At 40.5% G+C, this 27,531-nt stretch overlaps 1 protein-coding gene across 4 annotated transcripts; it reads right to left on the bottom strand.

Annotated features, from left to right (window-relative positions):
- Window positions 1–787: 787 nt before the first annotated feature.
- Window positions 788–23,216, bottom strand: brsk1b (BR serine/threonine kinase 1b). 4 transcript variants are annotated; one of them, XM_086055858.1, is made up of 20 exons: window positions 21,948–23,216; window positions 19,448–19,542; window positions 17,811–17,896; window positions 17,475–17,615; window positions 16,869–16,985; window positions 15,979–16,012; window positions 15,841–15,909; window positions 15,018–15,164; window positions 12,672–12,703; window positions 10,174–10,338; window positions 9,195–9,292; window positions 8,929–9,079; window positions 8,792–8,852; window positions 7,341–7,947; window positions 6,569–6,617; window positions 5,193–5,316; window positions 4,946–5,047; window positions 4,506–4,614; window positions 3,312–3,401; window positions 788–3,215 (listed from the first exon to the last, which is right to left on the bottom strand). In XM_086055858.1, the coding sequence occupies exons 1-20, from the start codon at window positions 22,039–22,041 to the stop codon at window positions 3,010–3,012; spliced, it is 2,577 nt and encodes an 858-aa protein (XP_085911984.1). In that variant the 5' UTR covers window positions 22,042–23,216; the 3' UTR covers window positions 788–3,009. The 4 variants fall into 4 exon arrangements, with proteins under 4 accessions (XP_085911984.1, XP_085911986.1, XP_085911987.1 ...); XM_086055860.1 differs by having other exon boundaries at window positions 7,341–7,617; XM_086055859.1 differs by having other exon boundaries at window positions 3,065–3,215; window positions 3,284–3,401.
- Between the last annotated feature and the right edge of the window lie 4,315 nt (window positions 23,217–27,531).

Here is a 27,531-nt window from a genome sequence, read left to right as displayed (position 1 = left end):
TTGCCCTTTGCGAGCAATACATTGTTTGTTATCGGCTGTCCAAAATTAAATGGGTGTTTTTGGAAGGTTTCCGAATTTCACATTACTCCGCATTTTCATTTTGGATGATAAATGTGGATGTTTCTTTTCTTTCTTTATAACAAGTATTTCTGGTCTGCTATTACTGCCCATTTGCATCGTGACTGTAAAGCAATAACTGATGAAATTCATTTGAAGTCTTGACAGATCAATCAAATCTGTATTTTTTTTAGGGCTGGGGTGGAGTGTAATATTGTAATAAATACAACAGAAAAAAAGACATGCCATCGGGTGTGAAATAAAATACAGAGGAGTGGAAAGAATGCTGCAGTAACTGGTTGTTGTAGCACAATCGAATCCAACATTTTGGGGTTCTATTTTCGAGGACGGTGCAAGCTCACTGCGCCTGTTTCCTAATTTTCCGGCCTTTTGTAGCGAGGGTGTGTCTTTAAAAGGTCAACCCCAACATATTTTTTTCTCAAATATGTTCTATGCAGGCCCATTAGTTGAAACAAGGGATTGTGATAAATATTGCATTTGTGGAATACGAGTTAAACCACCCGTTTTTAGCCATCTCTGGGGGGGGCCATTTTGTGACTTCTGTTGACTGAATATGTCGAAGTTGCTCAGGGCTCAGGTAACGACCAATCACAGCTCACCTGTTTTCTGAAGCTGAGCCATGATTGGTCCTTATCTGAGCAACCCTGGGCAACTGTGATGTCATTTTCAGTCGACAGAAGTGACAAGGTGGCCGCCCCCTGAGATGGCTAAAAATGGGTGGATTAACTCTTATTCCACAAACGCAATATTTATCAGAATGCCTTGTTTCAACTAGTGGACCTGTACCGATCATTTTCTTGAAAAAAAATGTTTGTGTTGACTTCCACTTTAAAGATACGCCCGGTGGAATGACAATATGGTAGCAGTAAGTCATTGGAAAGAATACGGCTCAGTTCCCGTGTCACAGGTAATCTAATGCGATTTTGGTGAATTTGATCAGAGCACAGGTTCTGAGCTCGGCGGATATCTGAATGGATGTCAGATGCATTTCATTCATAAATATGATAAGAATAGGCATCACACACTGAATCATTGTAGAAATCAATTCATTGAATGCATTATTATTGTTATTGTACTATTTAGATCATAGATCATGTGCATGGACACACAAACTATTGGGGCTGGGCATAGATACTTGAAGTTATTTATCACGGCTCATAATGAGAGTCTCCGTTTACGTTTTTATCACGGCTCATAATAAGGGTCTGCTACTAAGGGCAGTGACAATGGTCGGATCACACACAGATAGCTGTCCTTTTCTGAACCGAGATTTCCCCATGCAAGATGTGAGCGCCCCACATTTGAAGGGAATGAGAGGAGCCGCTTTTGTTGGCGAAGAATGAAATTGGCTGAATTCACAGCCGCAAACCGTGATTTTTTATATTCGCTTGCTTGCGTGCGTCATGCGAAATGAAAACACCAGGTCTAACCCGCCTCTGCAGAGATTTAGACTGCGGCGTGCCAGATTTGAGCCTATCACAAAAATAGAGCCCTAAAAGTAATAACAGTTGCAAAACGTGTAGTTTCAAATCATAGATAAACAAGACAATTTTACAATTTGCGCCTTTATAATTTTATAACTTTTTTGTTGACAGCCAATAGTCATAGCGTTTGCACTTATGTGAGCATAATGGATATCTATGTTTCATGCCGCTGTCTTTTTCTTCAAATGTTTCTTGACAACAAAACAACCCATTCATAGCCATGATCAATTCTCTTGTCTTAGCCAAGTCTGGCTAACTTATTTCAGCAAGAGAACAATGTCATGACTGAAGGTTACAATGGATTTGGTATGGTACAAAGGACTGCGGATTTAGCCCACTACTGAAATTACAATATACATAAAAGGCATACCACAGTGAAAAATAATTACAGGTATGTCGTTGTTAAACATATTACACCTACATCCAGGTGATCTTGTATTTAACCAACAAAGATGATAAATAAAACTAAATAAAACGACTTTTATTGTCATCTCTGAGTTGGTTGAAGAGTCTTTCTGCTACTTTTGTTTTATTGTTCACTGGCCTATTGTGAGCCATTATGCGTTTTGTCTGCGTCTCTAACATCTAACAGGCTTTTTGCTTGAGAGAGACTCTACATGTGGGTGTGCATCGGGAGTGGAAAATGGGAATAAATCGAAATGTTGATCCACTATTTCTCCTCCGTTAAAGGCAATACGGTATCATAGCGTTTATCATTTTGAATTCTGAAATAATTGTGAGACCTAATGAATCTCATACACTCGAGGACAAGATGCATCAGTGGGCCTTATTTTTATATACCGGTACACATAATTACCTGGAGGGTTACATTACACCCAACGCGATCAGATCCATTTTCTGTGATGTCTTTGTGTGTGTTCAACTGCGATTTCGCTTTGATTTTGCTAAAATACAGCATCCCTTTTGCTTATCGATAAACCTCATTTAATTCAGAGCCATCTTCTCCATTCCTCAAGACACAACCTTCGTTTTTTTGCTCATTTTAAATAGACATTCCATTTGATCATGTGACTCGTAATGTTAGGTGTAAGGTCATGTTGAGGAGCATTCATGAAAACTGGAGGTGATGAATGAAAACGTCTTGAGGTGCTCTGTCACTTGATCAGAGGTTTGCAGCAGGGTGTGAACTATGTGAAGCAGTCAATACATTAGTGAGCAGGTCATGTGCTTTCTTCATTAGCGAGTGAATGTGTTTTTCTTGTGAGCTTTTCTGCGAAGGGGTTTTTTTTTGGGGGGGGGGGGGAGAGGGGGGATCTTGCCTCCGTCTTCTCCTTGCGGCCTGAGAAAAGATCAAATATTTTCCCTTTTCCAATCTGTCGCTAGGGACCGATGGCCAAGTAGCAAGGCAGAAAGGAGGAAAGCTGGATTGAAAGGATGTGGGTGGATAAGGGAAAGAGGAGATATCCTCTTCTTCATAGCATTCTTTTCAGGGGTGTGACTGTGTCCCATTGGTTGTGGTGAGAAGTCTGGTCTTGTCTTTTCCTGACCCTTGCCTTTGTAAGATGCTGCCACTTCCACTCGCCGCATCCACCGCACGCTCCTTCTCGCACCGATCAGATCCGCTTTCAGAACGCTTGGAATTCTGACGCGAAGGTGTGCTGGGCTGCCGGGAGGGTTTGCCATTCTTCTCATCTGAGGGGTACAAGGGTCAAATTTAAGAGAAAAGAGATGGGACCAAGAATATACCCTCGGTTACATACAGCGTATGAGTTTTTGTGCGTTACACACCAGCCAGTGCCTGCACAGAAGGCTGATCATGAGTACTAAGGAGTTGAGCTTGAATGGTTTCCACCACCCTCTTGAATCTGCGACTAGGACCTGAAATGAAGAACAGGAGCAAAATCTCTGAAGCAGGGTGCACACTATAGACTGAAACTGACCTAGGAGTGGATTTTGGCTTCAGATTTCTCCAACCTCCAGAGAAAGATTGATACCATTCAACCACGCCTTACCACTCCTTTTTTTCTCATTTAATGTTCATTGTGCATCATGTAAACTGGTTGCGGACTGTTTTCGGCGTTTTTGCCCATGTTTTTTTTGGAGGGAGACTACCGGGGCTTGTTGTTTTGCACATTCACCGGTGACATGTTCACAGTAGGGATGTAATGATATCCAACGTCAATATACGATATTATCACGATATGAACCTCACGATACGATAATTATCACAATATTGTGAGGGATATTGTGATAGCTCACAATACTGTATAAAAACTCACAATATTGTAAAAAAAAAAAAAACAATCATATTTAAAAAAAAAAAAAGCACAATATTGTGTTTTTGTACATAAGAGCAGTGAGAAAGAAATAGTTATTTTAATGCCATGTGTTTGTAACAGTTGCCAAAATAATCATAATATATATTGTCTGTAAAAAGAAAAACAATGAGAAACGTTGGTTTTATTCAATTACTGTATATTCCCGCTATATTATGGGTGCTGCATTTTTTTAAAGTGGAAGTCAACCCAAAAATGTTCTTTACAATAATATGTTCTATGCGCCGTTTGTGGAATGAGTTAAGAAGCAAAATCCACCCGTTTTTATCCATCTCAGGGGGCGGCCATTTTGTCACTTGCTGTCAATTAAAAATGACATCACAGTTGCACAGTTGGTAACAACCAATCACGGCTCACCGTTTTTCTAAAGCTGAGAGCAAGTGACAAAAAGGCCTCGCCCTGAGAGGGTGAAAAACAGGTGGGTTTTGCTGCTTAATTCGTATTCCACAAACACAATATTAATCGGAATATCAAGTTTAGGCTAGAGGGGCTGCATCAAACATATTAATGTCAAGAATTTTATTGGGTTGACTTCACCTTTAATGCTTGACATCAGCTGTTAATTAAATCAGTGTGTACATGCTTTCAGGGATTGAGTGTCTCATGCGTGAGGTCTGTCTACTCGACTATAAATAGATCACTCTACCTGTTATTAGGGTGAAGGTGACGCTGTATATGCCCAGCGCTCTTCTGCCTTCCCTCTCTGCTCGCTCCCTTTCCAGCTCCCTGTCTCCCTCAGAGAAACCAATGTCGACCTGAAGCGGAAGACAGACCACACGATTTACACAAGAAGACAACAACACAGTCAGATCTAAAAGACACAAAATAAAAACACATTATTTTGAGACTTTTTTTCCCTTGGTTAAGCCATTCATTTTCTACTTTACAGCACCTGATGGATAAATGATATTCTTCTGAAATAAACGCTAAAGAATATGGCTGGTAAACAAACTGGTGACAAAGCTCTCGAGCTTCACTCACAATCTGTTTGAGTCAATATCAATCAGCTAACAACTCTTACCAGAGCCATTATGTGTTTTTTAGGGCAGGGGAGAATGAGATGAAAAAACAAAAAAGAAATAATACTTGAAATTTGACAGGCTTCTGGAAGACAGAGGGGCCACCAGAGGACTTGTACTCTGCTCGGAAACTGTTCTGGGACACAACGCTGTGACCAAGGGAAGGGATCTGCAAATGGGTGAGGAAAAAAAAAGAAAAAAAGCATAAATCAGTAAAAAAAATACATATAATTTTCCCCTCTTCAACGCCACAATCAAAGTTGAGGCCAATTGTTTTGAATAATTAAGGCTCATCTAAACTTGGTTGTACTTACCGAAAGAAATGCATGAACAATGTCTGCCTTAATAGAGCTGAGGGGTTTGTCTCTAATCAAAACAAAGATTTGCTCCTCTTTCTCCAGGCTGATGAAATTGCCAAACCACGACTTCTTTGCCAGCCTGGAAACAATATTAACATGCGCCCATTAGAGCAACAACAAAACTGTATAAAATTAAAGTTTTGGTAATCGGAATACTTAGGCTCAGTCAGAAAACGGTTTCAACTGTTTACATTTTTAATGTTTCATAAATTGCTTTACTATTAGGCTAAACAAAAGCATGAACACCAAATATGATTATGCAAAGAAATTGTGTGCCTTGCTGAAATAAACCAAAGATTTCTGTTTGTGTTGCTATTAAAAAAAAAAAAAAAAAAAAGAAGCACCGCTTACCAGTCAGATTCATCTAGATTTTCTTTTTTAAAATCACACTTGCATTGGTGTAAATTTGAAAAGTACATAATGAAAACAAAAACTATAGATCAAAGATCAGTAATGAGCAAACCACTGCGCCCCGGCAGACAAGCTAGCGGGCGCAACGAGGATGAGAAGACTATTTATTATTTCAATGTCAAACTGGGAGCCCTTAGCATTAATCAGTGTGCAAGAAGAAGCTGCGGGTTTCGAAAAAGGGTTAGGGTAATTTACCATTTCAAGAAATATGATTAAATAACAAACAATACAATTATTTTTCAAATATAGAAATTAGGCATAAATTGGCCTTCTGAAAGCTATTTTCCTCTGTTTAATTAATCTGTATAAAGCGATATAAAATAACTTGAAATGTTTTAATTGAAATACTGAATACTTCTCTATGATATTCTAATTTATTCTATATCCTATAATGCCAAATAAAATTAGCCCATGCAATACAAAATATTATATAATGATATATTACACATACAGCGCCCGTTAATATATGTCGTCATTAAGGTTCCATCATGATTTTTTTTTTTTTTACTGTAAGTATTTTAAATAGTGTACTATATTTCTGTAAACAGTGCATTTGTGTATTCAGTGATTGAAATAAAGCCTTTACTTTGGGCGGAGCACTGCTTGACTTTGATTGGTCAGTGTGCAACTGTTTCTTTTGTTACAATTGTAATCAAATGCGTAACTGCTTCACATCACATAGGCGCTTTCTATTTCTGTCCTTTTATTTTTGGTTCCCATCAATAAAAGGCATATTAGAGGCAGCAACTAATTATTCCTTACTTAAGTTTCTGCACCACCACTTTCATGATGGAAGGCTGTCAGACTGTGCTGATGTGCATTTTGTTTGTCCTATGTTGTCCTATGTCCTATGTTTTATGGGTTTTTTTTGTGGTTTTTTTTAAGTCATGAGGACAAAAGTAAGAAGAGTATGTGCTTACTCTGGACTGGACTCTGGAGTTAAACTGGACATGTCCTCTGATGTTGGGACTACAGAATGAACAGGCAGACACAAAAGAGATAAGAGATGTAAAAATGTCCTTATTACAGATAAAGCCCTAATTACTGAATATATATCAAATTAAATTGTAAGAGTGAACATAAAAACATATATACTATCAAAATTGTCAAACACAAGTTTGTCACAAGCCACATCGTAGTTATGGCTTCCCATAGAGGTTATGAAAGTTATGAAACCATATGTGTAGTGTCACCTCATCATATTATTATACATCGTTGCTGTCCTGTGAAAAATGTGAATGTGCAATTTTGTAATTGAAAAAAAAGTTCACGTTAATGAGATGTCTGTAACGCGGAAACACTATTCACGTAAAAATAAGAAATATGAACAAAAATGGACATACATTTTATGCATTGCCCATGCATTTGATTGTAATTACACATTTTTAACAAATTGAATCAGAGATCATGGAAATTTGTGGCTAGCAAATATTTCACTATATATAGAAGGGTACAATTTATGTTAAATGAACGTTTGTAAAACAGGTAAAGAAATTTGCAATTTCAAGATAGATTTTCTGCAAAAATAACAAGAACAAATCCATTCAGCAGGAAACATGAAGTAGAAATGATTTAACCGCATAGTGGGCCACATAAAATGATGTGGCTGGACAGACCTTGAGTTTGACATTACTAGGTCAGAGCATCAGATGACTATTCTCCTTGTGTTAACACAAAAGCAGCTTCTCTCACCTTGGAGTTTGCGCCGGTGGAAGCGTGGCGAGCCCAGCAGGTTGTTTTTGAAAGAGTTGAGCCTTGTTCTCCAGTGGGCGGAGCTAGAGGAGGCCAGACCGCCACTGCTACCTGGACTGGAGGGTGGCGTCAGTGACAGAGAAGCCCCTCCAGACCCATCCCCTCTGGGAGAAGAAGACGAGGAGGAAGAGGAGGGAGGGGTTGTGGACGAAGGGTGTTGGATTTGGTGCACAGGCGTGCCCAAAGGGGTGGGGAGAGGTGAGCCTTGTGGCGTGACCTGCGACACAGGAGGAGTGGTGGCAGAGGAGTTAGAGGACGAGTGGGCATTCTTGGACTTGAAGACAGATGGAGAGGGAAAGTTGAAAAAGCGAGGGATGGGAGAGAGAAGCGGGGAGGGGGATGGTGATGGAGTGCGTGGAGTCTGGAGAGGGAGGGACTTCATGGAGTTGAGATGAGGACGGTCAGTGGGGCCTTTTGACGGCAGGGTCTGAGTTTTGGGGTCGGGCGCTGGGCGAATAGGCCGAGGGGTGGTTGCACTCGCTGGTTTGGGATCTTTAGAGGAAGAAGCTGAGGTGACTTCTGATTGGCTGAAAGTGAAGACCGGGCTCTGACAGGGTGTGGAGACATGAGAGAGAAAGCAATGGTCATGAAATGATGCATGGAAGCGAGTCTTCAACAAGCACGATGGAAGATGAATTCATGATCCTTACTTGTCACTATTAACAAACAAAAGAACACGGAACAAGGGAATAGTCACACAGACTATAACCCAAAATGACATGTCTGACAGGGGGATCCATATGAGAATGTGAAGATTGAAAACCCAAGATTTCAGAATGCCAAAAAACAACACTGGAAAAATCGATTTTTTTTTAATGACCAGATTTCACACCTGATATTGTAATAATTACTAGAGATAGACCGATATGTTTGTCAGGGCTGATACGATACTGATTAATAGTAGTCAAGGAGGCCGATAACCGATATTTGGAACAGATATTCATTTTAAGAAAAAAACGAAAATAGTGGCGTCAATATCCCTCCCAAAATCTAATTCTTAACTTTGTTGAAACGTCTCACAGCGCAGCTTCGGAAAACAGATCAGCTGTGATTGGTCGTTTAACTGAGCCCAGAGCAGTTGCGATGTCATTTTCAGTCGACAGAAGTGACAAAATGGCCGCCCCAGAGATGGCTAAAAACTTATATTTATATTTATCAGAATGCCTTGTTTCAACTAGTGGGCTTGAATAGAACATATTCTTGAAAAAAAAAATGTTTGCTATGATTTCCCTTTTAAAGAAATGCGTCACAGTCTTTGGAAGAGGCCATATCACATTAGGACAACTTATGGAAAAGGTCCACAAGGTAATGCCTTTGTCATTTATCAATTCCAATTTTTTTCTGACATAAAGTACAGCTGAGCAAAGCAGAGTAGAATATAGACAGCTTACCCTGGGACTGCTGAGAGGACTAGAGGACAGACCCGTGGATGCTCCACTCACCGAACGAGACCTTTTGGAAACAGCAGACAGTAACTAATGAGATCTAGTCAAACATATTCCTGTTGATCAACCTTATCCATATCTACCTTTGGCTGTGTGCATTCGTGTCCAGATTCCTGCGGGGTGGGGTGGGAGAGCCCTGTTCAGTTACACTGAGAACTTCCAGACTCTTCCTCTCTGGTCTACAACGGCCATGGCGGGTCAACATAGGCGAGTCCACACGCTTCCTAGGTGGGTCTTTGACAAAACATTTTTAAATGGCTGCGGTAAAATGCACAATTCAAAAAAAATCTTGTAGTCATGGATTTAATAGTTGGGATGTGCAACAGTTGAAAGGTAACAAACTTCTTACCAGCGTCATTTCTTGGTGGCAAATCTTCATCCTCATAGCTGGGGTAGCGCTCCTTTCTGTCCAACAGGAGGTAGTAAATCATCTTTTCCTGGTTCTCTCTGCGGACAAGAAAAATAGATCCAGCATACAGTCGTGCAGAATGATCATTCACCCATAACGTTCTTTCAGGTGGCAAAAGATGAAGCGTTCTTCGATGGAGTGTTTGAGAAAACAGGGTTAAAGACATGGATGAATGATTTTCATCTTGTGGTGTCCCTGATTAGTTTGAACGTGTGAAGTGTCGATCGAAAAAAAGAATGCGACATCAGGTAAAAGGGAACCTATGCCGGCCGACATTTACATTTCTGCAGATAAGCTGATCCTACAATAGACGTGGTGGAAATAATCACTGAGCGATTGGCAAATTAATTTAAAATTGCTCAATGGTATTGCAGATGTATTTTGTATCTTAAAGGGTAGCAGACCATAATTTGAAAATGAGCCTAACCTACCAGTGAACTGTTCTTTTGGTAACTGACACGGTTTGATCAATAAGACGTTAGGGCGAAAGTAAACGGTCCATTTCCCTGTTATAGAACAAAGAAAACTAGTTTTCTGTTGCTCAGATGAATGGCACATCATGTTTTCTGTTTTTGCTTTAACAAAGTAATGCAACATTAATCGTATCTGTCCTTTTGCCTGTCATGCTACACTGATTAATAATGCATGTCCATTATGAGATGAAAAATGAAAGATTGTGTATAGAATGTTGGCTTACATCAATGTATTTGCTGATTACAAATGACCATGAATACTGAAATGCTCGCTTGTGATTGCACAGCAGACTGTCAAAACTCCCGACATCACGTATGTTGTCATTTATGACAAAGTGTTACCAACAGTTGTCGCTGTCAAAAATAACTGTACTGTATGAGCTTTTATCACCAGATGGGCATAAGTGATTGTATTTGAAGATTTTGGATGAATTTTATTTACTCACTCCTCACTTGTAAGGTCCCGTGTGAGTTTGACCCGATCCCGGAAGCACCCTAAAGAGTACATGCTTTCCAAGACATCAGGGTCCAGGTCGGTCAACGATAGCACCCTTGTCACACACACACGACGGGGAGGGGGCTGCTCAGGGCACGGCTCATTGCGACCACTCCTGATAGGGGAAGGAAAGCCATTCTGCTATTTTAACAAGTTGAGAACATTATTTTAAAGCAAGACGTTACACAATTACAACATATTACCAGTGGCGTATGGTCAGGGCCTTCAAGGTCTTTTCTACTGTCCCAAACACTATCAGAAGCACTGACCTATATTTACAACTTGTATTAATCTATCTCCAACAGTCTTCTATCTTTATTTCATAGTGTGTCTTGTCTGCCCAGCTTCCAGTAGACTTTGAATTTTTTTTTGTCCAATCACATTTCAGCTTATATGCATTGCCATGTGAATGGAATCTGCCCAGAGCATTCAGTGACATAAAAGCTAGCTGATGACACATGACAATGTTAACAGTGGCTTTTTTTTTTTTTTTAAACCAATCAGATTTCAGATTCGCCAAACAGGGCCTTCTAGCAAGAGTCACGTTGTCATTTTCTGTCCTCTGATTGGTTGAAATAAATAGTCTTAGATGTGTACTCCTCTGATTGGTTGAGCTAAATAGTCTCACTCTTACCCTACTGTATGTGCACCAAAGGTTGATGCAGCAGTCGGCCATCAGTGGGCCACGGTAGCCTCTGCCTTCTTGGTGTGTTCACACGTTTATGGAGGAGGATGAATGTCAGAAAGATTAAAAATTCATTTTCAAGTGGACTTCAAAAAAATGTTTAATTCTGCACTTACAGTACAGAATGTATGAGATGTAAAAGTTGGAGCGAAGAAAGATTTTTTTATGCATAAACAATCGGCATCTCCGGTGATGATGTATTTTATTTAACGTTTTTCTGTTTGTGCCATATTATTGGAAAAATAGATATTGTAAACTGCTCCAAATGATATTCTGTGGTATCGAGGTTTGTGGTTGTTTGGAGGAAGATAAAACGGGTTAACTATGATTCTTGCTTTAGTAATAAATGGTATTTATCCCGAACAGTGAAACGCTTCTCTCTCTCTCTCGCTCTGCAATGACACACACTGTTGTTATATATCTCTTATATCTCTTATATATATATATATATATATATATATATATATATATATATATACACATATATATATATACGTATATATATATATATATCTTATATTCTCCTTTGGTTTGTTTTTTTTTTTTTTTTTTTTTACATTATTTTGTAGTGATGTGACAGTGGTGGTATTAAAGGGTAAGTCAACCCAATCATATTTTTTCAAGAATATGTTCTATGCAGGCTCACTAGTTGAAACAAGGCAATATGATTAAAATGAATGAGTTATAGCGGAAATGAACCCAAACACATTTTTTACTATGTTCCCAACAGGCCCACTCGTTGAAACATTCTGATTCTGATTAATATTGCGTTTGTGGAATATGAGATAAGCAGCAAAATCCAGCCTTTTTTAGCCATCTCAGGGGCCGGCCATTTTGTCACTTCTGTCAACTGAAAATGACATCACAACTGCTCAGGGCTCAGGTAACGACCAATCACGGCTCAGCTTCAGGAAACAGGTCAGCTGTGATTGGTCGTTACCTGAGCCCTGAGCAACTGTGATGTTATTTTCAGTTGACAGAAGTGACAAAATGGCTAAAAATGGGTGGATTAACTCTTATTCCAAAATTACAATATTGATCAGAATGCCTTGTTTCAACAAGTGGGCCTGCATTGAACATATTCTTAAATATGTTTGGGTTGACTTCCCCTGTTTTCTGAAGCTGAGCTATGATTGGTCATTATCTGAGCCCTGAGGGTGCGTGATCTCATTTTCAGTCAAGTGACAAAATGGACGCCCCCAGATGGCTAAAATCGGGTGGATTTTGTTGCTTAACTCATATTATACAAACACAATATTAATCAGAATGCTGTGTCTCAACTAGTGGGCCTGCAGAGAACATATTCTTCAAAAAAATGTTTGGGTTGACTTCCACTTTCAGGGAGGTATCACACACAAGTGTGATATGCACCACCCAGAACTGAATATTACCATACAGTACATATTTGAAGATGGAAAGTAGCTGTACCTGTAAACGATAAACTTATGGTAAGGGACTATGTTAATGCTATCCCTCTCAAGTAGTTCAATAGGGTGACTAATAATTAGAAACACCTCAGCGGCTGATGCAGTGCAGTGCAGTGCACTGTGAACTACAGCCACAATTCTCCATGTAAACAATACACTTCAGACAGGGCTAAGCAGTATTATCACTTCCAATTGTTGCATCTATTAAATTGTGAAGATGCATCTAATGTCCTGTGAGTGGAGGTTATCATTAAAAGCAAACAGATACAAGTATATGTAATTATAAAATAAAATAAAGTTTATTTAAAAAAAAAAAAAAAAAAGGGATTTACTTACTGGTACCAGGCGTGGGTCTGTATTGCTTCTAGCTGTAAATTAAAAATACAAATTAAAAATACAAAACCATGTATCAACGAAGCTCTCCGTCCAGTGTGTAGTTAATATATTACAGATTATCATAACAATTTCCTGATACCAAGCAAGTACTGGATACCACCTGGAGGCTGTGAGCAGCCAGGGGATGTCACCAGGGCAATCTGGTTGGATGCTTAGTAAATGCTTTAGGGCAAAGCCATAGCATCATTGTCGTATTACTCAACTTTATTCATAGAGCACAAACAACAATGGACGTAAACAGTGATAACAAAAACTAAATACAATTTTAGCAGTTTCTGCATCATTAATTCATTCATTGTGCAGCTCTTTCTGGTGTGTGCACCTAATGTCTGTCAACATGATGTTCAAATATCCATTGCTTAACGCTGCAACACCGTAATGCTATGCAATGTTTTGCATTGTGTTAGCATTAAGCTAGCAGACATTCCTAAGGCAAAGTTATGGGGTAGTTTTAAATTACACAAAGTGCAATTCTCGTTGTTTCATGTTTTGTTTGACAGATCAAATCCAAGTGGCAATAGCCTGAAGTCTCTTTTTTATAGAATTGTTTACTAAGTGCTAAACTGCTGCTCTCCCTCAAGATCTTTGCAAATGTCACAAGACTTCAGCATATTTCAAGTGACCACAGTGAGCACCTGAAAGATTAACTCCGCAAGTGTGTTTTGCTGATTATTTGGCACTTCCTGAGAGCTTTTGCCACCAAAGTTGGACAAATACATTCAAGAGCATAAAGCTGCGACATAATGTTAGCAGTTAGCAGCTGCAGTGCAAAGTCAACTTGGTCTCTCATGCAAATTAGACACATAGTCGATTCGGATAAAGCCCATTATTCATGGCAGGATAAGGATTGTGTCGTGCCGCAAATCACAAAAATATGTGAGTTTTTGACATTCCCCATAAAGAGATTTGTACTCGACACTAGTTGCCTATAGATACCATGAGATGGCAACAAATGACTACTTTTGTCAAAATTAAGCTCTCAACTCACATCAGCACCAAGACACCACCAAGTGGCAACACACCAACATTGTTATTGCTTTGGCCTGAACACAAAAACGGCAAATAGGTGAGTTTTCTGCAAAAACAGAGGGGAGGTTCCCCCTAAAATTTGCAAATGCTGAATCGCAAACATGTGAGTGTTCACACGTATCTCTGTCCTCACTGCTCAGTATAATATTGTTAATTAACATCTGTCTTCATGCTCCTTATCAGGTTTATCATGCATCACATATAAGATAAGTACACATTTTATACACACTAACAGCAGTTCATAAAGCTTTTATGATACCACAGTAGGATTCACTGCATCTTCACTTTCAGTGGAAGTATTACATGTCACTTGTTGTAGCTGGAAATCTTCAGTGAGGAAATGCGCTCCAGTGAGGAGGCCGGTGAGTGTTTTACTCATTTATATGCAATGCAGAAAAGACACTTCAATTCCTGAGTCAAAATTAGACATGAAGAGGTCTGAATTGAAGATGGGTTGTTTCAGTTGTTGTGTGCGCCTCCCGAAAAAAATATACTGAACTGTGTTGTGGGTGGTTTCTATAAAGAGAACCGGCTGTCCAACAAAAGAGAGAGACTGTCTGACCTCGTTTCGGGCTCCATTAATCAGAAGTTCATCAGACGAATGCACAGCTTTGATTAAATCTGTGATCCGCACTGGTAACTGATTGACTAACTGATGAGACATTCTCTTTATCTCTGCTTCTATTTTATAACATCTTTTGTGCCGCTGTGTCTCAGTTATCTCTCGTTCTTCCTTGTAACATCATCATTTTCATTTTTCCTCCCTAGCATTCATTTACAACTTGGATGCAAAGGTGTACAGTGTACTTGACGGGGAGCCACAATTGAGTAAGTTTGCAGCTCTATTTTTAATGCTGGGCCAAAGAGTTCTTATGATAATGAAGCTTTATGTAGCCCTTCACTTCATCTACCCTGAAACAGAATTTAACACCTGGCCTGGTAGTGCTCTTGGAGATCACGCCTAATTTGTCACGGGGAGCCTACAAAGGGCAAGTTTTTCTCTGTACTTTGCAACTTGCTGTGTCCGGAGCAGATGATCACAAAGTTGATTTTGGCCTCAACTGAGCCATCTTTATTTTGAGAATGGCACTCTGTGGAGCACGGACCTAAAAGTATTAGTGTCGTTTGATTGAAAATATGCTAGGCATTGTTGTTGCACTCCAGTCCTGTAGGTGGCTGTAAGATGTCATTATGAGGTGCGCACCGACCACTGTAACTAGCCTCTTTGATGGGGGGTAATAAAATTTTTGGGCTTACCGTGAGTCTCTTGTCAGGGTTGACTTCGATCATCCCTTTGAGCAATGATTGACAGTCTGGTGGTATAAAGTGGGGCATATGGAATACTCCGCTTTTCACTTTTTCAAGAAGCTGCCGTAGGTTGTCGTGGTCAAACGGCAAAGCACCCTGTGAAGAGATGAGCGAATAAGACAAAATGGAGAGCACTACTTTCAATTCAGTCTCATTTTGTTTGTAGTCTAAAGAAGGGCAACATGACATCAGCTGAGGGCTACATCCATGGAATGCAAAAACTACTATGGGCAGCATGAGTTCAGAACATTCTTAGAAAGAAAGAGTCTTTCATATCTCAACTTCAACCCTACACATTGATGGAACATGAACATGAATGACCATTGTCATAAAATGACCATTGATACAGAAGAAATCAGGATCTCTGTATTACTTCAGTTGTGTTAATTTTTTCCGGACAGGCTAGTCAAGACTGTGTTCCTGTTGACATGCTCATATTTCTCAACAAGAAGCAGTAAGAAGCAGTAAGGTGCTTTATTTTCTATGCGGGATCAGATATATGTTTAATGCGAAGGGATGTAATTTTGCTTCAGTCTCAACTGTCTTTCTGTCATCTGAGTTTTAGTTTTTTTTTAGTTTTTTACAAAGTGTTGAATATCTGAGCAAATCAAATAAACGATCTATGTGGAAGGAACATTTTACTGAGCATTAGCATTTCTTCCACGCGAAATAAATATAGATGTATGAATATATGAATATTATAAAATGAATAGGAAAAAGTCCAAAGAGACAGACAGAATAAAAATACTTAAAACATGAAAAAAATACTTACCACAAGTAGTGCAAAAAGGATGACTCCACAACTCCAGACATCTGCCCTACGGCCATCATACTTCTCCCCCTAGAACAAAACAACATCATTACACGCGCAGAAACAAACACTTAAACATGTACACACACATTCACTTACCCTTATTACTTCAGGGCAAGCATAATGTGGTGATCTATAATGAAAAAGAGACAATGTTTTTAAATATATAGCTCAGCAAATTGATTTTGACACACTATTGATGTCAGAGTAGGCTACGGACAGTTTAGAAACACATCAAACTGCTTCTGTTAGGTAGGGTTCAAAATGTTATGGTTGATGTTAGGGATGTCACAATATCGGCATTATTGTGATATCGCAATATTAAAATCGTCACAATATATTGTCGTCGTGTCACGATATTAATAGCAGCAAATCTGTTTAAAATCCTAAATTGTTTTCATTTGTGCAGTTCCAGCATCCTCTGGTGGTTAGTTTATTAGTGCAGTTTAACGTGATGCATTTTTTTGCCACTTATAATGGATGGATAGATGTTTAAGACCCACCCTAAACGCCAGATAAAGGGAACGTAACACATTTGAGTTCCTCCACAAATTAACCCGATTTACCATGTGTGCGTGCATTAGCGAGTATGTGCCTCAGTCTTAGGTGTTCGATCATTGTAGGTCATCTGTTTCTTTGTGAATGCTGTTATTATGTAAAAAAACAGAATATTGTGATGTTTTTTTTTTTGATATCTTTTATTTTTTAACAATATCATGAGCTTTTAATATATCGCCAACCTCCCCACAATACCGTGATAATTATCGTATCGTGAGGTTCATATCGTGGATATTATCGTATCGTGACAGTTATATATATGTATAGAGTGACATCCCTAGTTGATGTTCTTTTGTACTTCTTGGTGAAGCAAATCAGTCAAGTTGTCATTATGACTAGTCAAATCTATTTTAATAGTAGCACAAACACTGTGAAAAAAGTACATTGTCAAATATTATGAATGAGGACCTAAACCAAAAGGTAAGACTTACCCACAACTAGTTTCGAGTAGACTGTCCCCAACCTGTAATGAGGCCATACCAAAATCTGCTATCCTGATGTTGTTCTTCTCATCCAGGAGAAGATTCTCAGGCTTCAAGTCTCTGTGACTGGAAATACACAAGTTACAGTGGAACCTCAAGTAGGTTCCAATTAAGAAATAGACCTACATTTTTAGAACAAATATTCCTCTAAAGTCATCACACAAGACTTGAGCAAATCTTGTCTTTTCTGCTCATTGACCAGCTGAATAAATGTAGCTAGATTTTTCTGTGAGCGAGTGACTTTATTTTCATTGCATGGAAGTTGACTAGCGTTTGGATTGTGTTCCACTGTAATTTAATTGACCTAAAAATACTTGCTTTGCTGATTCTGATTGCGCAAACCAAAATCGCTCATACTGTATACTATCCGATGACCACGTCAAACTAAAACTGGATACATCCGATAATCCGACTGAATTTCAGCATTTCCCCTCCTTCAAATCAATCTCACCAAAGCCGATGTCCGATGTGTTGAAAATTTACGAATTGTGAAGTATGTGATCAACTTTGTGAAACTCACTGAGCTGCAATATCCAAAAACTGTGGCGCACTGACCATATGGAGTAACTGTGGCAGAAATCCAAAGCGGAAATGATCTGTCTGAAGAACTTCCTGGCCTCTTTGGGGGTCAACCTGCCCTTTTTCACCAGGTAGTCAAAGAGCTCTCCACCAGACACATGCTCCAACACCAGGTACCTGGCAAGATGAGAGGTAGACAAACGCCATGAAAACGCAAGCCAGTGAAGAGACGGAAGCATCTTTAGAAACAGAAATAAACCATCAATACACATACGCCATCAAAACATTGCTGACGCTTCCTCTCTAAATGCAAACTCATACTCTGCTTACCTAACACATTCATTCAGTCAGCAGGCAGAGAGAGATACTCACAGATACTTGTTATTTTCATAGACATCATGCAGCTTCAGAACGTGAGGGTGCTCAATTAGTTTCAGAATTGCTATTTCTCTCTCCACCTGCAGTGACAGATGGAGGGAGATAGAGAGAGCGGGATTTAGAGAGATAGGGATGTTAAAACAGAGGAAAATGAAGAATGAGTGGGCAGAGGCACATAAATATGAGGGAAGGCAGTGAGAGTGCTAAGATAGTCGGTAGGGGTGGTTGACCCCATTAAAGGTTTTGCGTTTCAAGCCTGAAAACAATGAGGCAAAAAGGGAAGAGTAGGAAGGAGCATTAGTAGCCGGTTACGTTGGAAACATTAAAACAATTTGGAAACGCATGCAGTCAGGAACACCTCCCTAAACTAAGTGGACAAAAGAGTTGACTTACAGTAATATTAATCACTTCATTAAGTTGAACTGGAATCTGAAGATAGCTAAAGGAAGGTGCTTTGGTGTGGAAGAACTTGAGAACCCTGACCTCAACACCGTCAAACTAAAATGGCCAAAAGGAGTGGGATACAGCACACAAACTCATTTTCAAAGTCGTAGCGATTTTTTTTTTCAAATGTGAGAGTAATCTTTCAAGAGAGATCTGATAATCCGGCCTTTTCTGACTTTAATAGCAAGGGAGGGAAAATGCATTACTTTGGCTTGATTGTTGATATGCGTGTACCCAGAGATCAGAGATACATCAGAGATACATCAGTAACCTCCTCTGGATGGATGGACAAACATTCCACAAGATACGCTCCAAAATATCGTAAAAAAAATATTCCCAGAAGAGTGGAAACTGCATTTTGGAAATATTATTTCAGAGATGGATCAAATGTAAAGTAGTCTGACAAAAAGCTTCACTTCATACCGACCACATTTCTGTCCCAAGTCCCAACTTGTCACGCATACGTTTGTGGTTAGGTGTTAACCTCCAACCTTAAGTAACAAGCCATTATGGTTGACAGTGACCAGACATTCCAGTATGTCCAAGATCCACTTAAAGCCCTTCTAGGCCCATAATGACTTATATTCATTTGCCAACATAAGTTTATGGCTGCAAAAAAAAAAAAAAGTAATGACATTCAGTACTGTGCAGACTTCAACTTGAGAAAAAAAACTGTGATCATAGCAATCCATCCAGCCTTTGCATGTTTCTGGTCGGTAATCATCAATTGACACGAAGCTATATTGGTTCCCAGATACAAAATGATATTTAAAAAAAACATACACTACAGTCCACACACAAAGTACTTGTAGCTGGAATGTGCTTGAGAAAAACATTGGTGTAGACATCTGCACAGCAATTAGAGGCCTATATAGAGTAGTCAATCGTTCCATCTTTCCAATGTCATATAAACCAGCAGACAGGAGACCAGACGTGTGATGTACTGCATGAGTAGCAGTTACCAACCAAAGCCAAACTGTTGGAATTATTCCAGTTTAAATTTACTCAATAAATCCAGGGTGTCTACGTGGCAAACAGTTCAAGTAAGTCATCTCAATGTCGTGTATATCAAAGCGATCCTACACGCTAGACAGACAATAGTGAAACAATAGATTTTTGATTATGTTCCAAAGGTACCAGAGGTGTTGGACTTGCAGTGAAGGCACTGAAATGATAAATGAAGGTACCTTCATGAGTACTGATTCTGACAATTTTTCTCTGTTGACAATCTTTATGGCCACTTTCTTTCCAGTTATACAGTGGACGCCTAACTTCACCAGTCCTGAAACACAAAGAGAGGTACATGATTACAAGTCAACATGAAGACTAGTCTTAACCTATGAAAAGACTCTTGCATTTGTTTTGAGGCACTTGAAGTAAACAGCAGGCTGAGGCTGAATATCAAGGTGGGTGATAAAGTAGAACGAAAGATGTGTACAAATAAACAATTTACAAGAAGAATCAAGAGCTGTGCGGATTGCATCCATCTACCCATCCATCTCTTGTTTAAGGCACTACATTTTCTAGCAGTCCTCATTAAGTTTGCTGGTGAGCTGGAGGCTAGCCAGCTAATTTTGGACGAGAGACACCCTGGACTGGTCGCCAGCCTATCACAGGGCATGTTTAAACAAACAACCATTAACACTCATGTTATCCCCAATGGACAATTTACAGTCTCCAATCAACCTACCATGCATGTGTTTTAAAGTAGTAGGAAGCCAGAATAGGCGGCACGGTGGACGACTGGTTAGCACGTCCGCCTCACAGTTCAGAGGTCGTGGGCCCCTAGGTATGAGTGTGAGTGCGGATGTTTGTTCGTCTGTGTGTGCCCTGCGATTAGCTGGCAACCAATTCAGGGTGTCCCCCGCCTACTGCCCGAAGACAGCTGGGATAGGCTCCAGCACGCCCGCGACCCTTGAGGAGAAGCGGTATAGATAATGGATGGATGGATGGATGGAAGCCAGACCTGCTAACCACCAGTCCAATGTGCTGCCCGGGATTACATACGTCACTATTTAATTAACAAGGCTAATATGAGCAGTGTCTATGTGTGCCCTGCGACTGGCTGGCGACCAGTTCGGGGTGTAGTCTGCCTCCGCCCATTGACGGCTGGGATAGGCTCCAGCAACTCCCCGCGACCCTATATAGGATAAGCGGTTTGGAAGATGACATGACATGACATGGCTAATATGAGTAAGAGTTTAATTTGTTTGGGACTTATTTTGATTATTTCTGGCAAAAAGAGGGCAAAGGTATTTCAACAGTAAAATAAGAACCATAAAAGTGCCAATAATACAAGAGCTGTATGAGGAATTTTTCCATCCAGCCATTATCCATACCGCTTCTCCTCACAAGGGTCGCGGGCGTGCTGGAGCCTATCCCAGCTGTCTTTGGGCAGCAGGCGGGGGACAACCCGAATTGATTGCCAGCCAATCGCAGGGCACACAAAGACAAACATCCGCACTCACAATCACACCTAGGGGCAATTTAGAGAGTCCAATCAACTTACCATGCATGTTTTTGGAATGTGGGAGGAAACTGGAGAACCCGGAGAAAACCCACACAGGCACGGGGAGAACATGCAAACTCCACGCAGGGAGGCCGGAGCCAGGATCGAACCCACGACCTCTGAACTGTGAGGCAGACGTTCTAACCAGTCGACCACCATGGCGCCCATAATTTTTCCATTGCCAAGATTATATAGCTGCAGGCCTTTGATTGACACGGGCAGAAATTAATTTAACAATATGTTTAGCGTAGTGCAGTGTATAATTGCACTGCATCATGTAGGAAAGAAACCTTAAGAATGCATGTTTTTTTTTCTAACTCCAAATGTAAGAATGTATGAGTGAACCAAGCCATTTAAAAATAACACATTGAATGAAACACATTTTGGTTGTTCGGCAGTGTTGACATTTGGTGCACTGGTATGGCTAATCAATGCAGGTACTGCATATCAATAGTGTCGCGCGAGAGACAAGCTACATCCACAATATCGATATATTGTCCCATCCATAGAGTTGTTTATAATACTTAGATTACTTTATTCAACTACGTTGAGAAGGGCGAAATATTATAAACATTTCTCAGTACGATGCAATGCAGCTGGACACAGGTGCAAAGACAGCCACACTAAGGCATTTTGTCTATTCATCTTAGCGTTTGTCCTCACTATAGGGACCAAGGTACTGGGGTAGATCATAGCTGACTGCAGGCAGGAGGTGTGGTAGACAGGCAGGCCACCACCCTAGACTGGACTGGGCACACATACAAAAACCCATTCACACTATTAATACCCTTGGGCAAATTCGAGCCTTTTCTTCAGTTAGCTTAACAATCATACGCAGAGAAAAAACACACACACGGGCACAGGGAGAACATGCAAGCACCACACAGACGGGCAGAGATTCGAACCCAGAACCTCAGAACAAAGGCAGACATGTTAACCACTTGTGCATCATGCTGCCTCAGACAGCCACCATCATAAATAGCTACAGTAGCCTTTTTATCAATGTAGTTAAGCCATGCCATGCAGTGACAATCAAAACGTAACATTATTAAAGGCTGATTAAATCGTGTTACATTATGTGGGTGTACCTAATGAAGTGACTATTTCTAAACAAGGAAGTAAGGTGCAGAATGAATTATTGCATTGGCAGACGAAAACTACAGTCAGGAGATTCCTACCAGTCTGTCCCTTTCCGAGGGTCTTCTCCAACCGGTAAGGCCCCACATACTGGTTGGACTGGCCCACTTCCTTGCTGCTCATTTTTCCCGACATTGCAAAAAAAAAAAAAAAAAAAATTTAAATGGTCAGTTTCAAAGCAGAAGAATCAAGAGAGCTGTGGGCCCGTTTCGACTCGCAATGCAGCAAGGCTCATCCCAGGAGACTTTGGCGTCGGAGGTGGTCGTGATCTAACGCCGGGCCCTGCAGGCTACTCCCATTCACTTGCTTGTCGTATAGCCTCCGAGCCCGCCCCCACCCGAAAAGAAATAAAAGAAACTACAAGTCAGAAACCAATGTGGTCTTTTTACTGGGATGAGCGGTTTTTACGTAGAAAAACGTGGAGATCAGAGGAGGATGACGTGACGGTGGAGGTGCTCACAAAATGTGAATAAGCACCCCACTCCCTGTTATAAATGAGCTGACTGCTCCTGATTTGAGTGCGTGCGTTTGTACTAAAGTGATGCAGATCTTACTCGGACGTGAACAGGAAGACTATCGGATTGATTTCTGGAAGTGCAGAGTCTCAAATATCCCAAGTCAGAATGCCTCAATCCATGCCCTGATCGATAGCAGGGACCCCCACTTCCTCTATCCTAATGTCAAAAATACATGTCCGAATCCGTCAGAGCTTGTTTGTTCTCCTCTAAAGCCTCGATGGGTTCCGTCTTCATGTGCTCATTCGACGTTAGTCCAGATAATCGTCTATTATCACAGCAGCATCAGCATCCAGAATGGCTTTTCCAATATCCGGTACACACTTTGGCTCACCCCCTCCTCGGCCCTGCATCAGGAAATAGAGGAAGAAGGGGGAGGGCGGGGGAGCGTCAGCGAGGCGCAGAAAGGCCGGGCCAGTCAAGGCGAATCCGCCCTGGTTCCGAACGGAGATAAGCGCTGTTCGGATCAGGAGAACCGGAACAAGTGGAGCCGTCTGTGACGCTTGTTCCAGGAAGCCCGAAGCGACATCCTCGGCTCAGTTGGCCTGGCGGACTGCACACATCTCCTCTCTTGTCTCTCCCCGGCCGGCCGTGCTCATCCTATGCTCGCATCTCCCCCTTGTAATTACAACCGAAAAAATAGAACAGCCGAAAAAATAGAGCAGCCCAAAAAAAACACACTTAGAAGGGAGAAAGGAGAGGTTTCAGAAGTTGCTCATCACTGACGGGATGGTCTCCATCCAACACTCTGCAGTCCGTAACGGTCCCCTTCTCTTTAGTCCTCCTCCCCTCCTGCATCCTTCTATTCATCCAATACGGTCAGCATCAGCATCCGGGTTCCGCTTACCCCTCCCCTCTCCTCCCCTCCCCTCCCCTCCTCCATCACTCTCTCCCTTTCGCTTTCTCTCGCCTCCACTCTATCTGTCTCTCTCTCTCTTTTTTTTATGACAACGTTGCATCCAATACAGTTGGCTGCAACTACATACTGTACAGCTATATGCTCGGTACCGCAGATTCATTTATTCACACTTTTTTAATTAACCTATTCGTTGCCAAGGACATATTCATTTGTCTTTTCACAGTCCTGACTTTCTATCAAAGGAACATATTAATATTTCTTTCAAAATTTTTCAAACGTTAGAGAAAAAGCAGGTTTGAAAATGAATGAGTTAATAGAAAACCGTAATTTTTCTAGGAATGTGTGGAGGTTTCTCAACGTTTTTTTTGTCTTGAAAAAGGGGGGCGAGGGGCGGTTGGGGCTTCCAGTAGATTTGAATGGGCAGACCAGCCCTATCCACTGCGAATAACGGGTACCACTGTATAGTTTTAAGTTGTAATATCACCATTTACCACTAGATAGCAGACTTTTTTAAACTTGCACCAGGCTTTAGACTGCCCTGTACTACTACGTCACTAAGCCTAAAAAAAAATTGCGGATTTGGAATGACAAATGACAAATATTGAATGAGTTAATTTTTGTGGGAAGATCACCAAAATTACACTACCGTTCACAAGTTTGGGGTCATCAACAAATTTCTTTATTTTTGAAAGAAAAGCAGTTTTTAAAGTTAACTTTAAATTAATCAGGAATACACTCTATACATTATTAATGTGGTAAATGACAATTCTAGCTGCAAATGTCTGGTTTTTGGTGCAATATCTACATAGGTGTATAGAGGCCCATTTCCAGCAACTATGACGCCAGTGTTCTAAAGGTGCAAGGTGTATGTCCATTGCGTCAGAAGGCTCAAGGATATGAGAAAACCCTTGTGCAATCATCATTAGCAATAGAGAAGCTATAAAACTGACCTTCCTTTGAGTAGGTTGACCATCTGCAGCATCGCATTTGTGGGATCGATTTAAAGCTCAAAATGGCCAGAAAAAAAGAATTTCCATGTGAAACTCAACAGTTGATTCTTGTTCTTAGAAATTAAGCTTATGCCATGCGAGAAATTGCCAAGGAACTGATGATGACCCTACAAACGCTGTTTCAAAAATAAGGAAATTTCTTGGTGACCCCAAACTTTTGAACGGTAGTGTAGTTCTTATACTTAATGTTGGTTTGCTTATCATCAGTTTTCTACGCTCTTTGAATGGTCATTTTTATGCATGTGAGTGAAAGTTTGGTCGGACTCGCCGACGGACGCCCGTTTAAAAATCGAGGCGGACCACCGGCCTATAGATGGGTAATATTTCCCCCCCAACCCTCAGAAAAAAGACGAATGACGGGCGACGGAAGGGTAGCCATGCTGCAGATGGATGACAAACAACGGATGTTCAATTTTTAGTAAAATGCCCAGCTCTGCAAAATAACATCTTTGTCCCCTTGAAAAGCAGATGCTTTACCCTAGGTTGAAAATTTCCCCACTGTGGGATCAATAAAGGCATTCTTATCTTAAAACTCAATGCCTTTGTTTCAGGGGCAAATAAGGATTGCTTTTGACTGTATTGGCATTCTGTGACTGAGGTTCACATTTTGATATCTGCCGCTTGCTTTGGAAATCTTAATCCTTTTTTACCTTCAAAGGGGGAGTCAACCCAAACATAGTTTTTTTTTCCAGAATATGTTCCATGCAGGCCCAATAGTTGAAATGCGGCATTCTGATTAATATTGCGTTTTTGGAATATGAGTTAAGCAGCAAAATGCACTCGCTTTTAGCCATCTCAGGGGGCGGCCATTTTATCACTTCCGTCGACTGAAGATGACATCGAAGTTGCTCAGGGCTCAGATAACGACCAATCATGGCTCACCTGTTTTCTGAAGCTGAGCCATGATTGATTGTTCTCTGAGCCCAGAGCAACTTTGGTGTCATCTTCAGTCGACCGCCCCCTGAGATAAAAACAGGTGGTATTCCACAAATGGAATATTAACCAGAATGCCTTGTTTCAACTAGTGGGCCTGCATAGAACATATTCTGGGAAAATATGGTTGTGTTGACTTCCCCTTTAATCACTTTGGGATGCAAGTTTACTGAAGTGTATCTTATCGGTGTGCGTTTTTTTTAAATTTACAATTCCAACCATCCGGGCATTTCACGATGCAATGCACCTACAGGTGAAAACAAACCACCGTATTGTATTGCTTTTGTCGTGATTAGCATAAAGCTTGCAGAAAATCATGCATAGATGTTGTTGTGTGGTTGGATAGTCCATGATGGAAACTAAATTAGAGAAATTGGGTAAACGGAGTGAAGAGAGTGGGACTGGTCAGTTCGGAATGGAAGCTAACCAAGACCGCGCAGTGCTTTGTAGTGAGCACTTCTAAATTGGTAAGAATCGTTCTGGAGTGTGACAAAATGTACTGTTTTCTTTCCTACATATTTTAGGCTTTAACCAGCTTGCATCATTGTCTATATAAATGTAGTAAAAAAAAAAATCACAAATTAAATGACAACGACCCAAAGTTCAATACTTTTCAATGAGCGGAGTTTGTTTTCATCGATTTGACCACCATCTTGACTTGTGACGTCATTTTGACGTAAGCCCGAAATTGTCAACTGCACGTCTATGTCCATGCATGTAAGCATTAAAAAAAATATAAGCGAGAGGTATAGTCTTCTGTTAAAAAAAACAAAACACATTAACATTTTCAAAAGCATCAAGACATACCCGACATGAATAACTAAGTACAGTGTACGTGACACAGGAGCTCCTTTTTGGGTGAAATATACTTTATGGCCACATGGTGGTACTGTTATGACTACGTGATCTGTACCAATACAGTTGAGTGTCATCAAAACTGGGCTTTTACAATGTTGATAATGCCGTTTAGCTTGACACTGTCACAGTCGTGTTTGTTTATTAGTTTGGTTCTAGATTATTGTGATATATAATAGCACTGCATCGCACCGAGAGCTCTTTCTTTTGTGACAATAACAATCTTTGTTTGGTGCATCAGTTGTGCTTCAGTTCCAGGTCTATCTTGTTCTGAAAATTGAAAGCAACATGTAGGCCTAATATGAATTTCCCACTAAGGGATTATAACTAGTATAATACATGAAAAAACTGTTATGTGATGACAGGACTGTAAGGGTTGCATTATTTTATACCTGACCTCAGTGAGTATCTGTTGCTGCGATGCTGCCATGCATAGTGCAACATACAGGATTTGAGTGAGTGAGCGGCAACTATTCAGTCTGGGAGGGCATCACATCAGCCATTGAAATGGGATTTAGAGGCTTTACTGACTGCTCTAAATGTGCAAAGTCTACACTCTACTCAGCGTCAGTGGATCTGTAAAATAAACCACTAAGTCCACAATGGAGGCGACAAAGAGAAGCTCCAAGAGGGCTTTTAAAAATGAAAAATGGCAGCTAGTTGTTGGAGAGCTGCTAGTCTGTATCCTGATGACTGTTGAGGTGGCCAAAACTCTCACCTTAGCTCAAGAGTCAGCATTATTTGCGTCTTCATTCTGTCATTTCTTCCTGTATGTCTACATGTGTGTGCTCTGGTTCCAAGTCAGTGATGCCGTTTACATGTTACTATGTAAACATTTCATGGAACTAATGCTACAATGTATGTTGTAAAACTAGGAGATCTCTATGGATCAAACACCTGTTGTGAATTTTGCCGTTCGTTACTTTGTTGCTACTTGAGTTGTGCAAAATGTACTGAAATATTGAATAGTTGGACAAGTTTAGAGGAGGTCAAATAAGGGTCGCCTGTAAAGGTTATAGTGTATTATAGGTACATCTGAAATTTCACCTGAAGTCCCAATATCCCTAACATTTTGTGAGCAGTGTATATATTTAGCATGCACCTGCAAGTTGGCTAATATGATTTAAAAGGGAAGTCAACGCAAACATTTTTTTTCAAGAGTATGTTCTATGCAAGCGCCATAGTTGAAACAGGGCATTCTGATAAATATTGTGCCTGTGGAATAAGTGTTAATCCACTTGTTTTTAGCCATCTGTGGGGGTGGCCATTTTGTCTTCTGTCGACTGAAAATGACATCACAACTGCTCACAACGACCAATCATGGCTCAGATTCAGAAAAAAGGTCAGCCGTGACTGGTCGTTTTCAGTCGACAGAAAACAAAATGGCCGCCTCCAGAGATGGCTAAAAATGAGTGCATTTTGCTTCTTAGAATTCCGTGTTTCAAGTAGTGGG

Source organism: Filicampus tigris, chromosome 16 (assembly GCF_054856515.1).
Source record: "Filicampus tigris isolate MCC_2025a chromosome 16, RoL_Ftig_1.0, whole genome shotgun sequence".
NCBI lineage: Eukaryota > Metazoa > Chordata > Actinopteri > Syngnathiformes > Syngnathidae > Filicampus > Filicampus tigris.
The sequence above is the reverse complement of the archived record's forward strand: the minus strand, read 5'-3'. Positions and strand labels throughout refer to the sequence as shown.